The sequence below is a fragment of the Myodes glareolus genome, chromosome X (genome assembly GCF_982192425.1).
Source record: "Myodes glareolus chromosome X, mMyoGla1.1, whole genome shotgun sequence".
In the NCBI taxonomy this organism is placed as follows: Eukaryota; Metazoa; Chordata; class Mammalia; order Rodentia; family Cricetidae; genus Myodes; species Myodes glareolus.
The window spans coordinates 76,962,720-76,978,704 of record NC_142053.1 but is presented as its reverse complement, the minus strand read 5'-3'; the positions used below and the strand labels follow the sequence as shown (position 1 = coordinate 76,978,704).

Here is a 15,985-nt window from a genome sequence, read left to right as displayed (position 1 = left end):
GGTCTCTTTTTTGGAGTCAGTGCCATGCTGTTTCTTATCACTATGTCCTTGTGGTAACTTGAAATGACATACCAGCGTCATTTTTATTGTTTTGGATAGGATGCATTTTACATGTTTCTATATGATTCTGAGATCATTTTCAATGTCTGTGAAGAATTGTATTGACATTTAGATCCAGATTGCATTGAGTCAGTAGTTGCTTTTGGCAAGATGGTCATTTTCACAATAGTAATCCAAGCCACCCATGAGCATGGGGAGTTTCTTACATCTTCTGGTATCTTCTTCAGTTTCTTCAGTGTCTTGAAGTTTCCACTGTACAAGTTTTGTACTTCCTTGATTAAACTATTTCAAGACACATTTGAGGCAACTGTGAATAAGATTATTTCCCTATTTTTTTAAGGTATGCTTGCTGTTTATGTATAGCAGTAGTTCTCAAGCTTCCTAATGCTGTATCCCTTTAATACAGTCTCTCATATTGTGGTGACCCCCCAACTATAACATTATTTTTGCTACTACTTCATAATTGTAATTTTGTTACTGTTGTGATTAGTGATATAAATATCTTGCATTTAGGATATCTGATATACAACCCCAGGGGATTTTTTAAAACAAATTATTAACAGTTATTAAGACGATCAAAGCAATTCTGAGAGTTGGTGGCCAGCATAAAGAGCAAACCCGGAGTCTTCTGTCAGTCACAGATTGTGCACTCTGCTGGGATCCCTGGCTGGAGAGGGTCACGTGTTGCTGCTGTAGATCAGGAGCACTCAGCTGAAGCCGAGGTCAGGGAGGGTCAGTGCCCAAATACATCATACGGGTCCCAGCGGTGGCTGACTGGAGCAGCGGGTGGGGAGAGTCAGTGTCCAATGCACCACGCAGCTGCTGTGAGGGTCCTGAAATGGGGGTGTGCCGGTCCCCACGACCTACAATTTGGGCATTAGATGTTACTGGAAAGGGGAATGAGGATGCAAGTCAAAGAATCCTAAGATAACCTCAAAAAGTTCCAATTATATTTCTTTTTTTAAAGTTATTTATTTATTAAAAATTTCCATCTCCTCCCCACCTCCCCTTTCCTTCCTCCTGCCCCCACCCCCTCCTTCTCCAGTCCTAAGAGCAGTCAGGGTTCCCTGCCACGTGGGAAGTCCAAACTCCTCCCCCTTCCATCCAGGTCTAGGACGGTGAGCATCCTCTTTATTATAAGAGGCAAACTCATGGAACATGAATGAGAAGTCCAACTTCAGGTGTGTAATGCAAGAATCAGAGAGGACGAACCCTGGGCAGGCCGGGGTTTTTCTCTGGATACCCAAAAGTCATGCCCTAATTTGATCCAGCCTCTTAAAGGTTATTGGCTGAAGGAGGTTCCCCATCAGGATGGTACAAATTTCTGTATGTTAATTCTGTGACCTGCTCCCTTGCTGAATGTATTTATCAGCCGTATGAATTTTATGGTAGAGTTATTAGGGACTTTGATGTATAGAGTCATATCATCTACAAATAAGCATATTTCTACATCTTTTCCTATTTACCCTTGTTTCCTACTGCTGTGTTATTACTAGAGTTAAGATCTCAAATTCTATGTTAAACGGAAGTGGAAGCTTATCTTCCTCCTGGTTTTAGTGGATATACTTCTAGTTTGTAAGACAGTAATTTAATTTGGACTTGCCGTAACAAACTACTTGACCTTTCCCTCCTGCAACTTTTAATACCCTTTCTGCATATTTGGGATAAAGCTGACTTGATTGTGGTAGTTTTTTGATGTGTTCTTGAATTCAGTTTGGTTTTACTGCAATTTATTTAAATCTATGTTTCAATCTATGTTCATTAGGGAGACTAGTATATAGTTTTATATCTAGTTATATTTTTATCTTTTTTGGCATCAGGATAATGCCGTTAATTCAAAATTTCAGTCTTTTCATGGTGTTCACATTCTGTTCATTAAGAAAAATCTTATTGGCTTTTACTGAGTGATATATTTCTACCTTGTCTTTCAGTCTTGATTTTCAGTTTTTTTGTTTGCTTGTTTTTGTTTTTATTTTTCAAATGATCCATTCTCTTGGTGAGAATTTCCATTCACATTTCGATTAGATTCATTGAAAACTTTCATTTTTAGCATCATTTTAGATGGACTTTCTTCAGTGCTACTATTCTTTGTTGATTTCATTTTTTCGCATTTTGGATTGATATCCTTATTTCATTCATTATCTCTATGTTTTTGTTCTCCTGGAGTATATTCGTGTCTTCCATGAATTGTGTGAATTTGCTTATAGTTACTCTTTTGAATTCTTTGTCTGGAAGTCCTTCCAGATCATCTTCATTAGGTGTCATTGTTATAATTCGTTGAAGAGACATGTTGTCTTGGTTTTTCATACAGTTTGTGCACCGAGACTGCATTTGGAATAGTTGATTGTGCTTCTTTATTTTTGTTCAGGTTGCCTTTCTTCTTTCAGTGGAGTAATTTACAGTGTTAAGGAGTGGACTAACTCTTAGTAGTATTTAAATGTTCATTTTCTTCTCTCACATATGCATTTGTATATACTCTCACTTTTACTTAAGACTTTAGCATGACTGCTTCTCTGTTTCAGTAGATTATTTCTTTTGATAGTTTAATGTCTTTGTGATATCTTGCATCGTTTGAATTTACTCATTAAGCATTTAAAAATTATTTAAAATGTTTTTCTTTGGGGAGAATTACATTTATATTCGTACTTCTATAATTATATGCTTGTAGCAAGTAAGCATTTCTGTTTCAAAATAACATGCAGAATGGAAGTATTTCTCACTTATAATCTTACCACTCAATCTCACATTATTCACGTTGTCTCTGCTAGATAGAAATGTTTATTCTTATCCAAACTTTAAATCTGACCACAAGTTTCACAGCAATTCTGTCACATGAAAGCTATGAGGCTTTGAGTTACAAGGGACAAATGCTGAGTAAAGCATATCACGATCTTAATTGCTTGGTTGTTTTTTTTTTTTTTTTCAGTTCTCAACACTGGTGAAAAAGAAAGCTAGAGTCAAAGAAAGCGTAGCTTGACAAATTCAGAAGTGCTTCAAGAAACATATAAAAGCAGTGCGTAGGCACTGAACAGATGGTTCAATTACTAAAATGCTTGACCTGCAAACATGAGGACTTGAGTTTGATCGCCTTTATCATCAGAAAAAGGATGCTGCAGTAGTGCATGTCTGTAATTCTTGCACTGGGGAGGCAGAGACAGGAATATCCATGGGACTTGTATAACCAGTCAGTCTAGCCTATCACTAAGCTCCAGGTTCAGCAAGAGACTCTGTCTCAAAAAATTAAGTCAAGAGTTTCTGAGAAATATTTGATGCAACTTATGTGTACATACATAAGACATGTACCTGCAAATGCATGTGCATACATACAGAGACATTTACACACAGAGAGAAAAAGAAGTATATAGTTTAATTTTTGCAGCCAAAACAAGGCAGGCTTTTTAGCCTTCATGAGATTCTGAATTGTGGTGGAAAGATATTCTGCCAAAAGTCATAAAAAGAACTTCTACTTTCAACTCATATGCTAGCTTTCTGTAGGCCCTATGCCAAATTATTTGCATTTTCTAGAACTTACTTTCATCATCTGGTAAATGAAAGGTGTCATTATAAGAGATGCTCTCACAAGTTTCTCCAATTGGAAATTTGGGTAATACCTGTGAGAACATAAAGAAGGTAGACCTTAGAAAGCCAGGATTTTATTTAGGGAGTTATTGTTTACATGTATTTAAAGGTGAGACACCTTATGATCTACAGTCTTGGCAAATTTCAAGAATATATAAAAGTATCATGAAATTTAGTCCCCATGCTATGCTATCTGCATTTTAAAAACATATTAATACCAAATGAATTTTGTTCCCTTTGATCACTTTCTCTGCAGTTTCCTCATGCCATTATTCACAATAATCACCATTTTCTATTCTAAGGAGAAAAATAAAGTTTGAGAAGTTGAAAAGATTAGAGGGTGATTTATTCTGGCCCTGAAAATATCAAGAGTCCTATTACTTGAATTTTGGCATCTAGATATCAGAGAATTGAGTCTGATTTCCAAACTCTAACACTGTTTTCCTTCAGTTGCCCAAGTTCATATCCACTCGTTGCTCTTAGTGTCTCTGGTGCTTTTCATTTGTTTGTTTGTTTGTTTTTGTTTTCTTAATTGATTAATTGATTTTTAATTTTTTATAACAAAGGGCTGCTTTTTTTACAGAAAATATTATTTTCAGGGATAAGCTAGTAAATTTGGAGTATGGATGGGTACTAAGGTTCATGACTGATTATTATCTTCAAAGAGTAAATTTTAGTTTATCTATGTTGACTGAGACAGATCTTTAATGTGAAGCATCAAAGAGGTCCATCTTAGTTCCTATCCTAATTCAATATTTTCTTGCTGACTTAAATGGAGGTGTTGATGATGAGATTAAATACATAGATGGTACAAATCTGGGGGAGGAGGACGCTTAAAGACTTTAGTATAATCTGTAGGATCCAAAGAGTCATTTTGTGTTTGATATGGACTTTCAGTGTGTTTGAATTGTATACATGGTAGAAAGAGGACTCAACACTTCTTTACCTATTGCTGGTTTTATTCAATAGTACTTTACTTTCAGAACAGTTAAACAGTTGGATCAGATAAGCTCTTGGCAACAAAACAATCTTCTGTCTCTCTGTGTCTCTCTGTGTCTATCTCTGTGTCTGTGTCTTCTTTCTCTTTATATAAATCTTGTTTAGATATGAAGTTATTTAAACAGGTAGGGATCAAAATTCAAAGCTAGGGAGTTATACAGTTAAAGTTTATTTAAGAGTTAGTATGAGTTATTACACTTTGTAATTTGATTTCCTCAACTCCTTACAGTTTCACATTTAAAAAAAAATGATTTATTTTGGACTGGAAACATGGCTCAGAGGTTAAGAGCACTGGCTGCTCTCGCAAAGTAGCCAGACTTGGTTCCCAACAACCACGCGAAGCCTAACAATCCAGTTCCACGGAAATATGGTGCCCTGTTCTAGCATCCTTGAGCAATGCACACTTTGTGACAAATCCACATACATGCAGGCAAACCACTCTTAAATTTTTAAAAATTATTTTTGGTTTTTGTGTATGTGTATGGGTATGTGCCTGTGAATACAGGAACCTGGGAAAGTCAGAAAAAGATGTTAGATCCCCTGGGGGTGGAGTTACAGGTAGCTATAAAATGTCCAATGTGACTGTGAAGAATAAAACTGCTTTTTGAAAAGCAGTATGTGCTCTTAACTGTTGAGCTGTCCTTCCAACCCCTGCAGTTTCACATGTAAACTTCTTCTTTTTTTATTATTCTACTGAAAATAGTCTGCAGCCAAGAGTACACAAATGTGGATGCTAGTCCTGGCTTTATTGGTGTTGCTGAGTTTTGCCACCTGAAAATGGAATAGTTAGCTCATAAGTGCACAGGGTGTGTTGGTTTTTTTAAGTGTTATGTGAAAGTTGATGACAAGCATTGATACAAGACAATATTGTTACTTAAGCTCCATTGCAAGCCTGGAAGTATTTGGAATTTGCTTTTACTTGAATATTCAGATTTAAATTCCTGAACCTTCCTTCTTCTTTTCTTTCTTCCTCCCTTTCTCTCTTCTTGTATCTTTTATCTCCTGTCTTCTCTGTCTGTGCTTGTCCTTCTGTCTATCTCTGTTTCTCCACCCCACCACATGCAACAATCATAGTAAAAATACCATTAACATGAAGAAAAAACCTCTGTGCATTTCTTAGCATAAATTCTTATGGAATCACCGAGAAGCTATGAATTTTAGGGCATTTTATCCTTCAGACTCAGACTCGCCCTTGAAATTCCATTCTATTTCCCTTGCATGTGGATATTTGTTTATGTATATCCTGTGTTCTTTCACAAAGGATTTTAACTACCAAGCTTTAACTTGTTCAAAACTTCAGGTGGTTTTCCATCTGATGAAGACTGCATTCCTCACATCTTCAAAGGGAAAATAAGAAGTTGCTGCAAAAATAGAAGTATCAACTTTTCCATATTACACACACACACACACACACACACACACACACACACACACACACACACACAACTATTAAGAGCAATGATTCAGACATTTCCTGTGAAATCTGCTGTAGCAAATTCCTTGGCAGAGCCATTAGATGAACAGCTTACCCATGGATTCCAGTGAAATGCAGCCCGGAAAAGAAGACCTCTAAACAGAAAGTTTACCCTGGCTCTGTTTACCTACACCAACCCCTTGGGGAGTGTATCTGTTTGGATTCTTCATCATCATGTAAGTATGACCTCTATTTTTAAATATGTCTAACTAGAAGCATTAAGCATGTCTGTAACTAATCTCAACAAACACGTATGACAGTTTGGATATGAAGGAAAAAATGTAGCCAAATTATCAGTAGATGTGAACGTGAAGGGGTTTTTTTTTGTTGTTGTTGCCTTAAATTGTTGTACCCAGTGTACTCATTAAGTACCTAACTCTTACTATCTGTTACTGCCTGCTAGCATATTTTCGTATGCATGTACATACGCATGTTTCTGTTTGTGTTCTTCCTCTGGATTTTGAACTGATGGAGGGTAAGCTACAAATCTGTATCAAATATTTTTATCTTTGGTGTCATAATAGTACAAATTAGACACTGTCTTGGTATATTAAGAAACGAAACTGTACAGTTCGACTAGTCTGACTTCAGAAAACAATTTACTTGACTTTTATAGAAAAGTCACTTTGTATTTTGTGAGAATCCATAATTAAACTTGGCAATGTAAACAGAGTTAATTCATCAACTTTAATTCACACGATCAAATTACAGGTTGCTCTATATTTTTTTGAAATGGAGTTACATTTCTCTTTTAAAATAGGTAATGAAACATAGTTTATAAAAATGATCACCTTTAATGTGACAAATTTGAGCATACACACACATCCACGAAGATAGTACCACAATTAAAGCGATAAACACAATCAGATTGCTTTTGATAGAAATCATAGTACATAGTTACACTTCTGTGTGGTTCGGAGTTGTTCGGTTTCACATCCTTCTGAGGTGATGTAACTTGACATTTGCACGTACTCACTCATGCAAGGATCTTTGAAGTGGGATTTCCTGGCCCAGATCAGGAGATATGGTCCTCTACAGAATTCTAAACAGCAGTTTTCTGACTCTATTGCCTGCCCTGGCCCACTTTCCTCTAAGAATTATTTATAAAACAATCCTCTTTCTCATCGACAAATACATAAATGTGATAACTAGCCTAAGATTAGCCTGGCTGCCCATGGATTTATTTTTCTTTATGGGGGGTGCTCTTCCAGTTCTCCCTCTCCCTCCCTCTCTCTCTCTCTCTCCCTCCCTCCCTCTTTCTCTCCTTCTCTCTCCTTCTCTCTCTCTCTCTCTCTCTCTCTCTCTCTCTCTTTCAAAGTTGGTTGGAATAATGCATCTGGCCTTGCTTTAAAAGTGAAAAAGAGATAAATGGAAAAGGACACATGGGGTAGCAAATAAGACCTGACCTGAATATGGTTGTTTTTTGAGATTCAAATCCTTTTGAACATAATGACAAGTAAAAGAAATTTTCTTTGGGAATTTATTTTGTCTTCATTATTTATTTTTCTTCTTTCAGCATTTCATACTGTAGTGAGTGTCTTTCTCTTTATTCCATTTGTAAGCAGCTTGAAACCCATGTCTTTTGATATGCCTGTGCCAATCACCTGATATACTTTTTCCTTCTTTCCACTTTTTTAAATATTGAATTATATTTACATCATTCCCCCTTCCCTTTTTCCCTCCAAGCACTTCCATAAACCCCTTTTTATTTTCTTTCAAATTTTCAGTCTTTAAAAATGTTATTGCATGCATGTATGCATATGCATCTATATTTCTAAATATAGCCTTCCCAGTCTGCATGATGTTATTTATATATATGTTTTCAGTGCTGACCATTTGGTACTGAATTACCAATTGGTGTGCTCTTACCTGGGGAAAACTGTTTTTTTTTTTTTACTCTCAGCCTTTCTTAGTTGCCTATGTTCTTTGCAAAACTATCCCAAAGTTACTTTAATAATGAAGAATTTAAAGGATTGGTTTTAAAGGTGGGGAAAGAAGAAATATAGCAAGGTTGACTTTTTTGAAAAATTCTTTGTATATTGATATCCTAAGCTGTAATTTCACATTAATGAAAAGGATCTAAAGATAAGTTCTTGTAGAATCTTAGAAACCATGTTGAGATGCTAAGAACAAACTTTGCAGTTTAGACAAGCCTGTATTAGAAGTCCCTGCATTTCTTAGTCGTATGCGAGTTTGTTTAAGTTACTGAGCCTACAAAAGCCTTGGCTTTTTTTAATCACTAAAATTAGGATCACTTTTTCTTTCTTTTTTACTTTTTTTATTTTTCAAAATAGGGTTTCTGTATAATAGGCCTGGCTGTCCTGGAACTTGTTCTGTAGACAAGGTTGGCCTTGAACTCATAGAGATCTGCCTGCCTCTTTCTCCCATGTGCTAGGATTAAAGGCCTGTGCCAACTTAGGATCACATTTTAAAGGAGTGCAAACTATTAAAAAAAACAGCACCTGTATTCCTTTCACTCCAGGAACAAATCCCATGTTATCACGCTGTATGATTCTAAACATGATATTGAATTTGGCTTGCTACAGATTTGTTGAGTAGTTTCTCAGTTCTGTTCATCAGGCACAGTTTGCTAGAGGTGGTATTTGTAGGATTCCAAAGAAAATCTGCAAAGCAGCTGTTGAGCTCTGCTTCACCTGGTGTTAAAAACAAAGCAGAACACTCCATGAGCAAGTAAGCACTTCTGAATTGATGATCCACATCACAAATTTGAATTATCTGACTGAAAAGCCTGACTTCTGTCTCTTGGAAAATCAGAAAGGTATGACAACTGTAGAACGAAAAATAAAACACAGAGACATGTCTTGGTGTTCAAGCTGAAGATCAGAAAAGCAAAGCAGGTAACCACTATAGAGACCTTTTTACCTCTACCTAATTTTCATACCAAAAAGGCAAGATCCTGTCTTCACAAATACTCAGACTCCACATTCCACTGAGTTCCTGTCTTTTCCCCTTTATATTTCTCTTGCTGCCCAGTTACATTGCTCCTGACTCCACATCCTTAGTGCTAGGATTAAGGTGTGTAACTCCCAAACACTAGGATTAACTGTGAACCACCACCACCTAAATCTGTTTCTGAATTCATTTTGTGTAGCTCAGGGTAGCCTTGAATTCAGAGATCCGTCTGCCTCTCTGGGGTTAAAGGTGTTTGCTACCACTCCTTGGCCTCTGGTGCCTTTGCTTTGTACTCTGACCTTCTGGAAAGCTTTATTTATTAAAAATACAAATAAAGTATCACACAGACAACAGAGCTTAATGACCCTGATAGGCTGAAGCTTATTATTAACCTTCAGCTAGGGACTCATTCAGATTGGCTTTCTGAACCTCAGACATTTCAAATTGTGTCTTCCATGCATATTTTCTCTTAGTCATGCTGTCTTAAGAAAAACAAAAATTTTAAGCATCTCACATAACAAACAACATTCTGGAATTTTGAGATACTGTCAGAGACAAAGATTTGTACATAATTTTCTTTGCAGTGAAAATACCCCTACTTTACACTTAATATGAAATTGCATTTCAAAACACAGGCAAAAGTCAACTGAGAGTAGGAAACTGCAATTGAGAAAAAAATGCCTCCTTAAGATTAGGTTGTAGGCAAGTCTATAGAGCATTTTCTCAATTATTGATTGATGGGAGAGAGCCCAGCGCATTGTGAGTGTTGCCATTGCTGTGTTGGTAGTCTTGGGTTTTATAAGAAAGCAAGATGAGCATGGCATGGGAAAGAACCCAGTAAGCAGAACCCCTCCATGGCCGCTGGATCAGTTTCTACCTCCAGGTTCCTGCCCTGTTTGAGTTCCTGTCCTGACTTCCTTTGATGATAAGCTGTGATGTAGAAGCCTAAGCCATATAAATCCTTTCCTCCCCAAGTTGCTTTGATCATGCTGGTTCATCACAGCAATGATAATCCGAACTAGAAAATGCTATCTATGTGTAATGATTTCCTTGAGGATGTGCGCCATGGCACTCTTGTTTTAATAGCTGCCACACAAAACGCTCCTCCTTAGTGTCATGATGGTACATTTGACAGAGGACATACAGGAGATTTCAGATGAATGGAAATAATGTTCTAGGCATGCCACTTTTAAATGCAAAGGATACCAATGTGAAGAATTATTGGGGGGGGAGACTGTAGAAAAAACAGTTAGCTTTAAAAAGAATTTCTGTGTGAAGGAGAAGAGAACATTTAAATATCACCTTTCCTTTCATTGTCATAATTTCATTTAGAAATTGTAATTGTAACATTTCCCTCTCATTTCTAGTGCATTAATCAAGAAGAATATTGTTTTATCTCCACTAGACATCTGACCCAAGAATTTTCCTAATTCTGATATATGAATCAATCTCCCCAGGAAAATTTCTTCTAATTCTTTGGTTACTCTAAATGATCAGAAGAAAAGATGAAACCCTGAGACATCAGTTTATATATAGAAAGCTTTGAAACAAAAGAAAGGTGATTTTTTTGTTGTTTGTTTTCTTTGAGAAAAGTACTCTCTAACACAGAACTGATTCCTGGAACTCACTATGTAGACTAGACTAGCCTTGAACTCAGATCTGCTGGCCTCTCTGCCTCCTGCATGCTTCTACCCAGCTCTGGAAAGAAAGATTTTTGTCTTTGCCATCAATTGCCACCAAAAGTAAGATGTCATTTCAGATGTCTGTGTGACATAATATGAAACTGGGTCTAATCATGGGAAAGCTATTAAAACCACTAACTCTCTCGCACAGAACTATAGTTTCAAGGGCTTTAAGTTGTGTTGCATATAATCTTATAGAATTTTTTTCTTCTCTGCCTTACTCTAGGAACCCTGCCCAACTTCACATTTTAAAACATCGAGACCATATGAAAGACCTCCGAAGGTACCTGGTGTTCAAATACATCCAATATCTAGTCTTACCTTCTCCAAACGCCATCATCACCCTACTGGGATTGCTCGCTAGTCTGTATGTCATGCTGATACTGACATTTCCTTCTGTATCCAGAAAATCCACTGTGGTGTTTATTAGTAACATAGCTCAGGCAGACATTTTAGTTGGCTGTAGCATTTTTTCTACCCTCACAGAAGGTGTGACAAATAGTGAAACATTTTTAGCTTCTTTTCAATCTGCCTTGAGGCAGAACTTTCAAATTGCAAATGTACATGCCAGTTCCCTTTTACTCAGCTGTGTTAGCCTAGAGGCTTTTCTGATTACGTTTCTTCCAGTAGAGACTCGCCACATAAGGAATGTTAGATGTGCCAGAGTAGCTTCTAAGATCATCTGGGCTGCTGTAATTACTGAGTGTTTCCTTTATCAGCTTGAGGGCATCAAAGGCTTTAACGTTTCTTATCTTGGCATTCATAGGCAAGTTCAGCTATTGGTGAATTTTTGTTATGACACCACAGCATTGTTGAAATTACTTGTTTACCCGACTGGAGTTCTTTTAAGAATCTTCAATGTTTATCTTTTTTATAAAATATATTTCAGGGACTGCTATATTTAGTTTCTAGGAATGTGAGATCTGGTGCCCAGTTGTTTTGTCAAACACTCATGTTTAATGGTGCTGTGGAGACATTTTATAGATACAATTAACTTGTAATTTGCTACTATTAAGAAAAAGAGACTAACATCAGTAGTGAAAATGGACTTCATCTAATCAACTGAAGGCCTTGAGAGCAAAACACAGGTTTTCCAGGAAAAGAAATACTACCCGAAGACTGGTAACTTGAGGTTCGAAGTTTTTGTCTGCACTGCACATTTCAGACTCAAGACTACAGCACCTGTGTTCCTGACTTTCCAGCTCTGTGGCCCACTGCCACAAAGTTTGAACTTTCTACCTCTGAAAAATCATCTAAGACGGCTAACTTAAAAGAAAGAGAAGCCACAACCTGCTCAGTCTGTGTAATAACACTTGTATGTATGTCTTCAGGACTGATCACTTGGGATTGGATAACCAATTGATGCTTTTCCCTGGGGAAGACATTTTCTCTTGCTCTCAGCTTTCCTTAGTTGCCTGTAGTTATTTTCCTAGGGTTGAGGCCTTGTGAGCTTTTCCTCTCCATGTTAGCCTGTCTGTTGGCATTGTCTTTGTTCAGGTCCTGTTTAGGCAGTCATCTTGGTGAGACTTCATGGATGTAGCTTCTGACATTACTAGGAGAGAAAGTCTCATAGAAAACTCCCTTATCTACCAGCTCTTAGAATCTTTCCACCCTCTCTTCTGCATTTACAATTGATGACAAAGAGGCCAGGAATTGAAAGAGAGCAAGGAGGGGTAGATATATGGGGTGGTTTGGAGGGAGAAAAGGGAAAAATACTGTAATAGTATTATAATCTCAAAATAAAAACATAAGGAGAAAATATCATATCCTGTATGTTCTGTTTATTTTTAGTTTTAATTTTGGAGAACCCAAATGCTGATTTTTGCTACTGAGAATCATTCCATAGAAACACAGTATTACAAGTTTTCTGAATTAGTTTTGGGATTTTGACATTTCTTCTCTAATGTAACTGAATTTAAGAGTTTTGATGTCTCTATTTCTAGTAGTAAAAAGGACTCTAATAGTATATAGGATGATATGGCAAGAGGTATAAAATAGCATGATTGAATACAATCAATGAAATTTCTTGGTGAACACATACAAATGGGGGGGCTTTGAACTCATTATGTAGCTGAGACTAGTCTTTGACTCCTGATCCTCACAGTTCTATCTCTCAAGTGTTGAGATGATAGGCATGTACTATGACACCTCACTGGGTACCCTAGGGCATCCTTATAAAACTAGTGAGTTTACAGAGATTAAACAATTGCTCCTAATTTTGCCAAGTGGAAAAAGAAAGGGATAAATTAGAGGTTTTTAATTCCTAGGTCAAGTGCTAAAGTAATGGTTTGAAAACATCGAAATCTTCTCTGAAAGATTCTTCCCTGTAGTGACAAAATTGACATGATAAAAAGTCGAATCTAGATACTTTTATTTGAGCAAGTTACAGCTTCAATAGAACTTCTAACCTCGTAGGATGTCTGCTGTTAAGTGAAGACATTAATTGGGAAGGAAAGGGATATTCAAAATTGACATGGGGTAAATGGTTACATGTTTAAGACCTGAAGACACTGAACCCCTAAGGTTACCCAAGTTCCTTTTGTCAGTAGAAGCAGTCTCATCAAAGGAAGAACTCTCCTTTGCCAAAAAAACTCTTACAGAATCTCATATCAAGGCTGTCTTGCACCAGTCAAGTCTCTTCCTTGGTTCTTATAGTTATATCTCTCTGTTAATTCGGGGTATGCAATTAAACTCAAGTCCCAGCAAGCACTAAAAGATGAGGTGTGTTGCATAAGGATGTTTGTTAAGATGTACAAGAACTGTATGAGTTTTCTAATTTAGACAGATGGGAACATTAGTAAAATGTTAAGTAATAGATATTAAGGGTGGAGTCTAATGGTAAGGAGGACATAGCATTGGATTAGGCCAAATAAGTGTATGGAGATTAGAATGTTAGAGTGATTAACACACACTCTTTTTCCATGAGCATGAAAAAAAGGATTATTAGAGATTGCCAACATTCATTTTAAAATAATGTATTTTATTATTTCTTTGAGATTTTCATACTGTGTTTTGATCATATTCACTTCTGCTCCTCGTTGAAACTCTTTGCAGATCCATTCTCTTTGGTGTTGGTTCTCTTGAATTTTTTTTTTTAAAGAAGATACTGTCTTGTAACAGATCTCTTGGTCCTCTGGCTCTTACAATTTTTCTGTCTCCTCTCCACTACATTCCTTCAGCTTTAAGTAAAGGATTTGTGTTATAAATGTATTAACTGGGAAGGGCATTTGATGGTCAGTTGTTAACGGCACTTTGACTTTCTGTAATGGCCTCTGTCTATTACTGCTGCTGAAAAGAAAAAGAAAAATAAACCTTCTTTGATGATGGGAAAAACTACATTTTTCTTTTGATATAAGTATAAATGTTTAAAATTTAGCTTGAAATTATAGTGGTTTTAGAAAATGGCAGTAGTATGTGCTCGCTGAGGTTCCACGGTCTCACCAGCCATGTGTAGATGATTCAGTCTACTGTAAAGCATGAATTTCCTCCTCAGATCCAATCAGGTGCCTGTTGCTTACCCCCAAGCTATAATCACCACTATTGTATCTTTTGGAGCATCTATCTGTGCTGGTCATTGTTGTGGTTCTTAGGCATCACAGCTGGATAAGACTATTGATTGCTTTAATTTCTCAGCAGCTCACATGTCTCTTTCACATACTATGAGAGGTAGTTGTTGAAGAGGAGGCTTCCAGGTCAGAACCAAGTTTAGTTTCTCCAATTCCTGTCTCGAAAGTATGTGGTTTCTTCACCAATAGGGTCTTACTATTTTATTATGGAAGACAACAAAGGGCAATGACTATAACGTATAAGTCATAAGAGCAAAGTCTGTCTTTGAGTTTCCTGAAAAACCCTAAAAGGAGGTTTCCCTTGTTTGGCATAGAGCGTCTATGGTTTGGGGATAAAGTATTGTCATCACAAGTGACATAACATTAGTTAAAATGTATACAAACATGTATGTAATTTTAGGTAAATATTAAACAATAGAATTTTCTAAATCTTATGGCTAATGTTCTTGAAGAACTTTGTGGTTTCTTTCTGTAGACAAAAATTTATATCACAAAGGAATTCCTAATCACAATAGAATAGTAGAGTCTGGGATGCTATCAACCCATTGGTGGCATAGAACACCAAAGTTAATAAGACTATAGTTACAGTAATGTGCTCTACAATCAAAGAAGTCTTCAGAATAGTCTAGTGCACAGAGTCAGAAATATATAGCTTTAGTTTATTGATCATTGTGAAAAGAAATAGAATACATCTAGAAAGTTTATCAAATTCTTTTTTGATTTTCATATGTTGAAGAATTCTAGGCCAAGTAAAGAATACTGAAATTTGAATCATAAAGCTGGCTAAATGACAAAGAAGAAAAGGAGGAGAAGGTAGAGGAAGCGGCAGAGGCAGCATCAGTAGCAGCAGCAGCATCAGTAGCAGCAGCAGCATCAGTAGTAGCAGCAGCAGCAGCAGCAGCTTAGCTATGATAGTACATCCCTGTAATCACAGAACTCAGGAAACTGAGATAGAAGAACCATGAGTTAAGGTCAGCCTGGGCTGCATGGTTAAGTCTCATGTTAACCTAATCTGCATAATAACAACAGAGAAACAGGAGTCTCCAATTTCCTCATCTAATGCCAATTTTCAGACCATATTCACTTGAATTAAGTGGAGGTTATGTGTCCTTGTGTAAGGGGGTATGCCTATAATTTTACCGTTAAGCATCCCATAAGGCAAAGGGTCCAGTGGCTTTACTTACTAGGGTGACTTTGCATTGAGAAACAGGAAATAGATTTTGTAAGATTGATAGGTAGAGGGTCTGAAGTGGCACTAATTTCAAAATACCCCCAAACATCACTGTGATATGTCAGTCAGGATGGAGGGATTTAAGGGATAAATGATCAGTGAAGCTCAGCCCCCACCCTTATGTCTAATGTCTTGCCAAATTTATTTTTTTCCATTATCTCTTCAGTTCCAGGACGTATAATTAACTACAACAGACATACTTAATAACTTACAAAATCCCATGTTAGTACCCTGATCTGTAGAGAAAGGACTATTTAGTACGGCAGGAAAAGTCAAGCGGAAACCACTAGAGTGGAAATTATAAATCAGAAGCAATGTTGATTCTCTGGGAGGGACATCAGTTGTTACTATTACCATAAGGACTTAAATGATTTAAATATTGGGATTATCACCACATCCTGACAATTTAACGTAATTTTAAAATTTTTGCTATTAATCCCAGGCAAGATTATCAGTTGTTGTTTCGTGACATATAGCTACA

General features: G+C 36.8%; 1 protein-coding gene across 2 annotated transcripts; it reads left to right on the top strand.

Moving 5' to 3' along the window:
- Window positions 1-5,809: 5,809 nt before the first annotated feature.
- On the top strand, window positions 5,810-12,468 carry LOC125389324 (lysophosphatidic acid receptor 4-like). Of its 2 annotated transcripts, XM_048417837.3 has the most exons (3): window positions 5,810-6,288; window positions 10,483-10,583; window positions 10,934-12,468. In XM_048417837.3, the coding sequence occupies exon 3, from the start codon at window positions 10,974-10,976 to the stop codon at window positions 11,610-11,612; it is 639 nt and encodes a 212-aa protein (XP_048273794.1). In that variant the 5' UTR covers window positions 5,810-6,288; window positions 10,483-10,583; window positions 10,934-10,973; the 3' UTR covers window positions 11,613-12,468. The 2 variants fall into 2 exon arrangements, with proteins under 2 accessions (XP_048273794.1, XP_048273793.3); XM_048417836.3 differs by lacking the exon at window positions 10,483-10,583 and having other exon boundaries at window positions 5,812-6,288.
- Window positions 12,469-15,985: the final 3,517 nt, after the last annotated feature.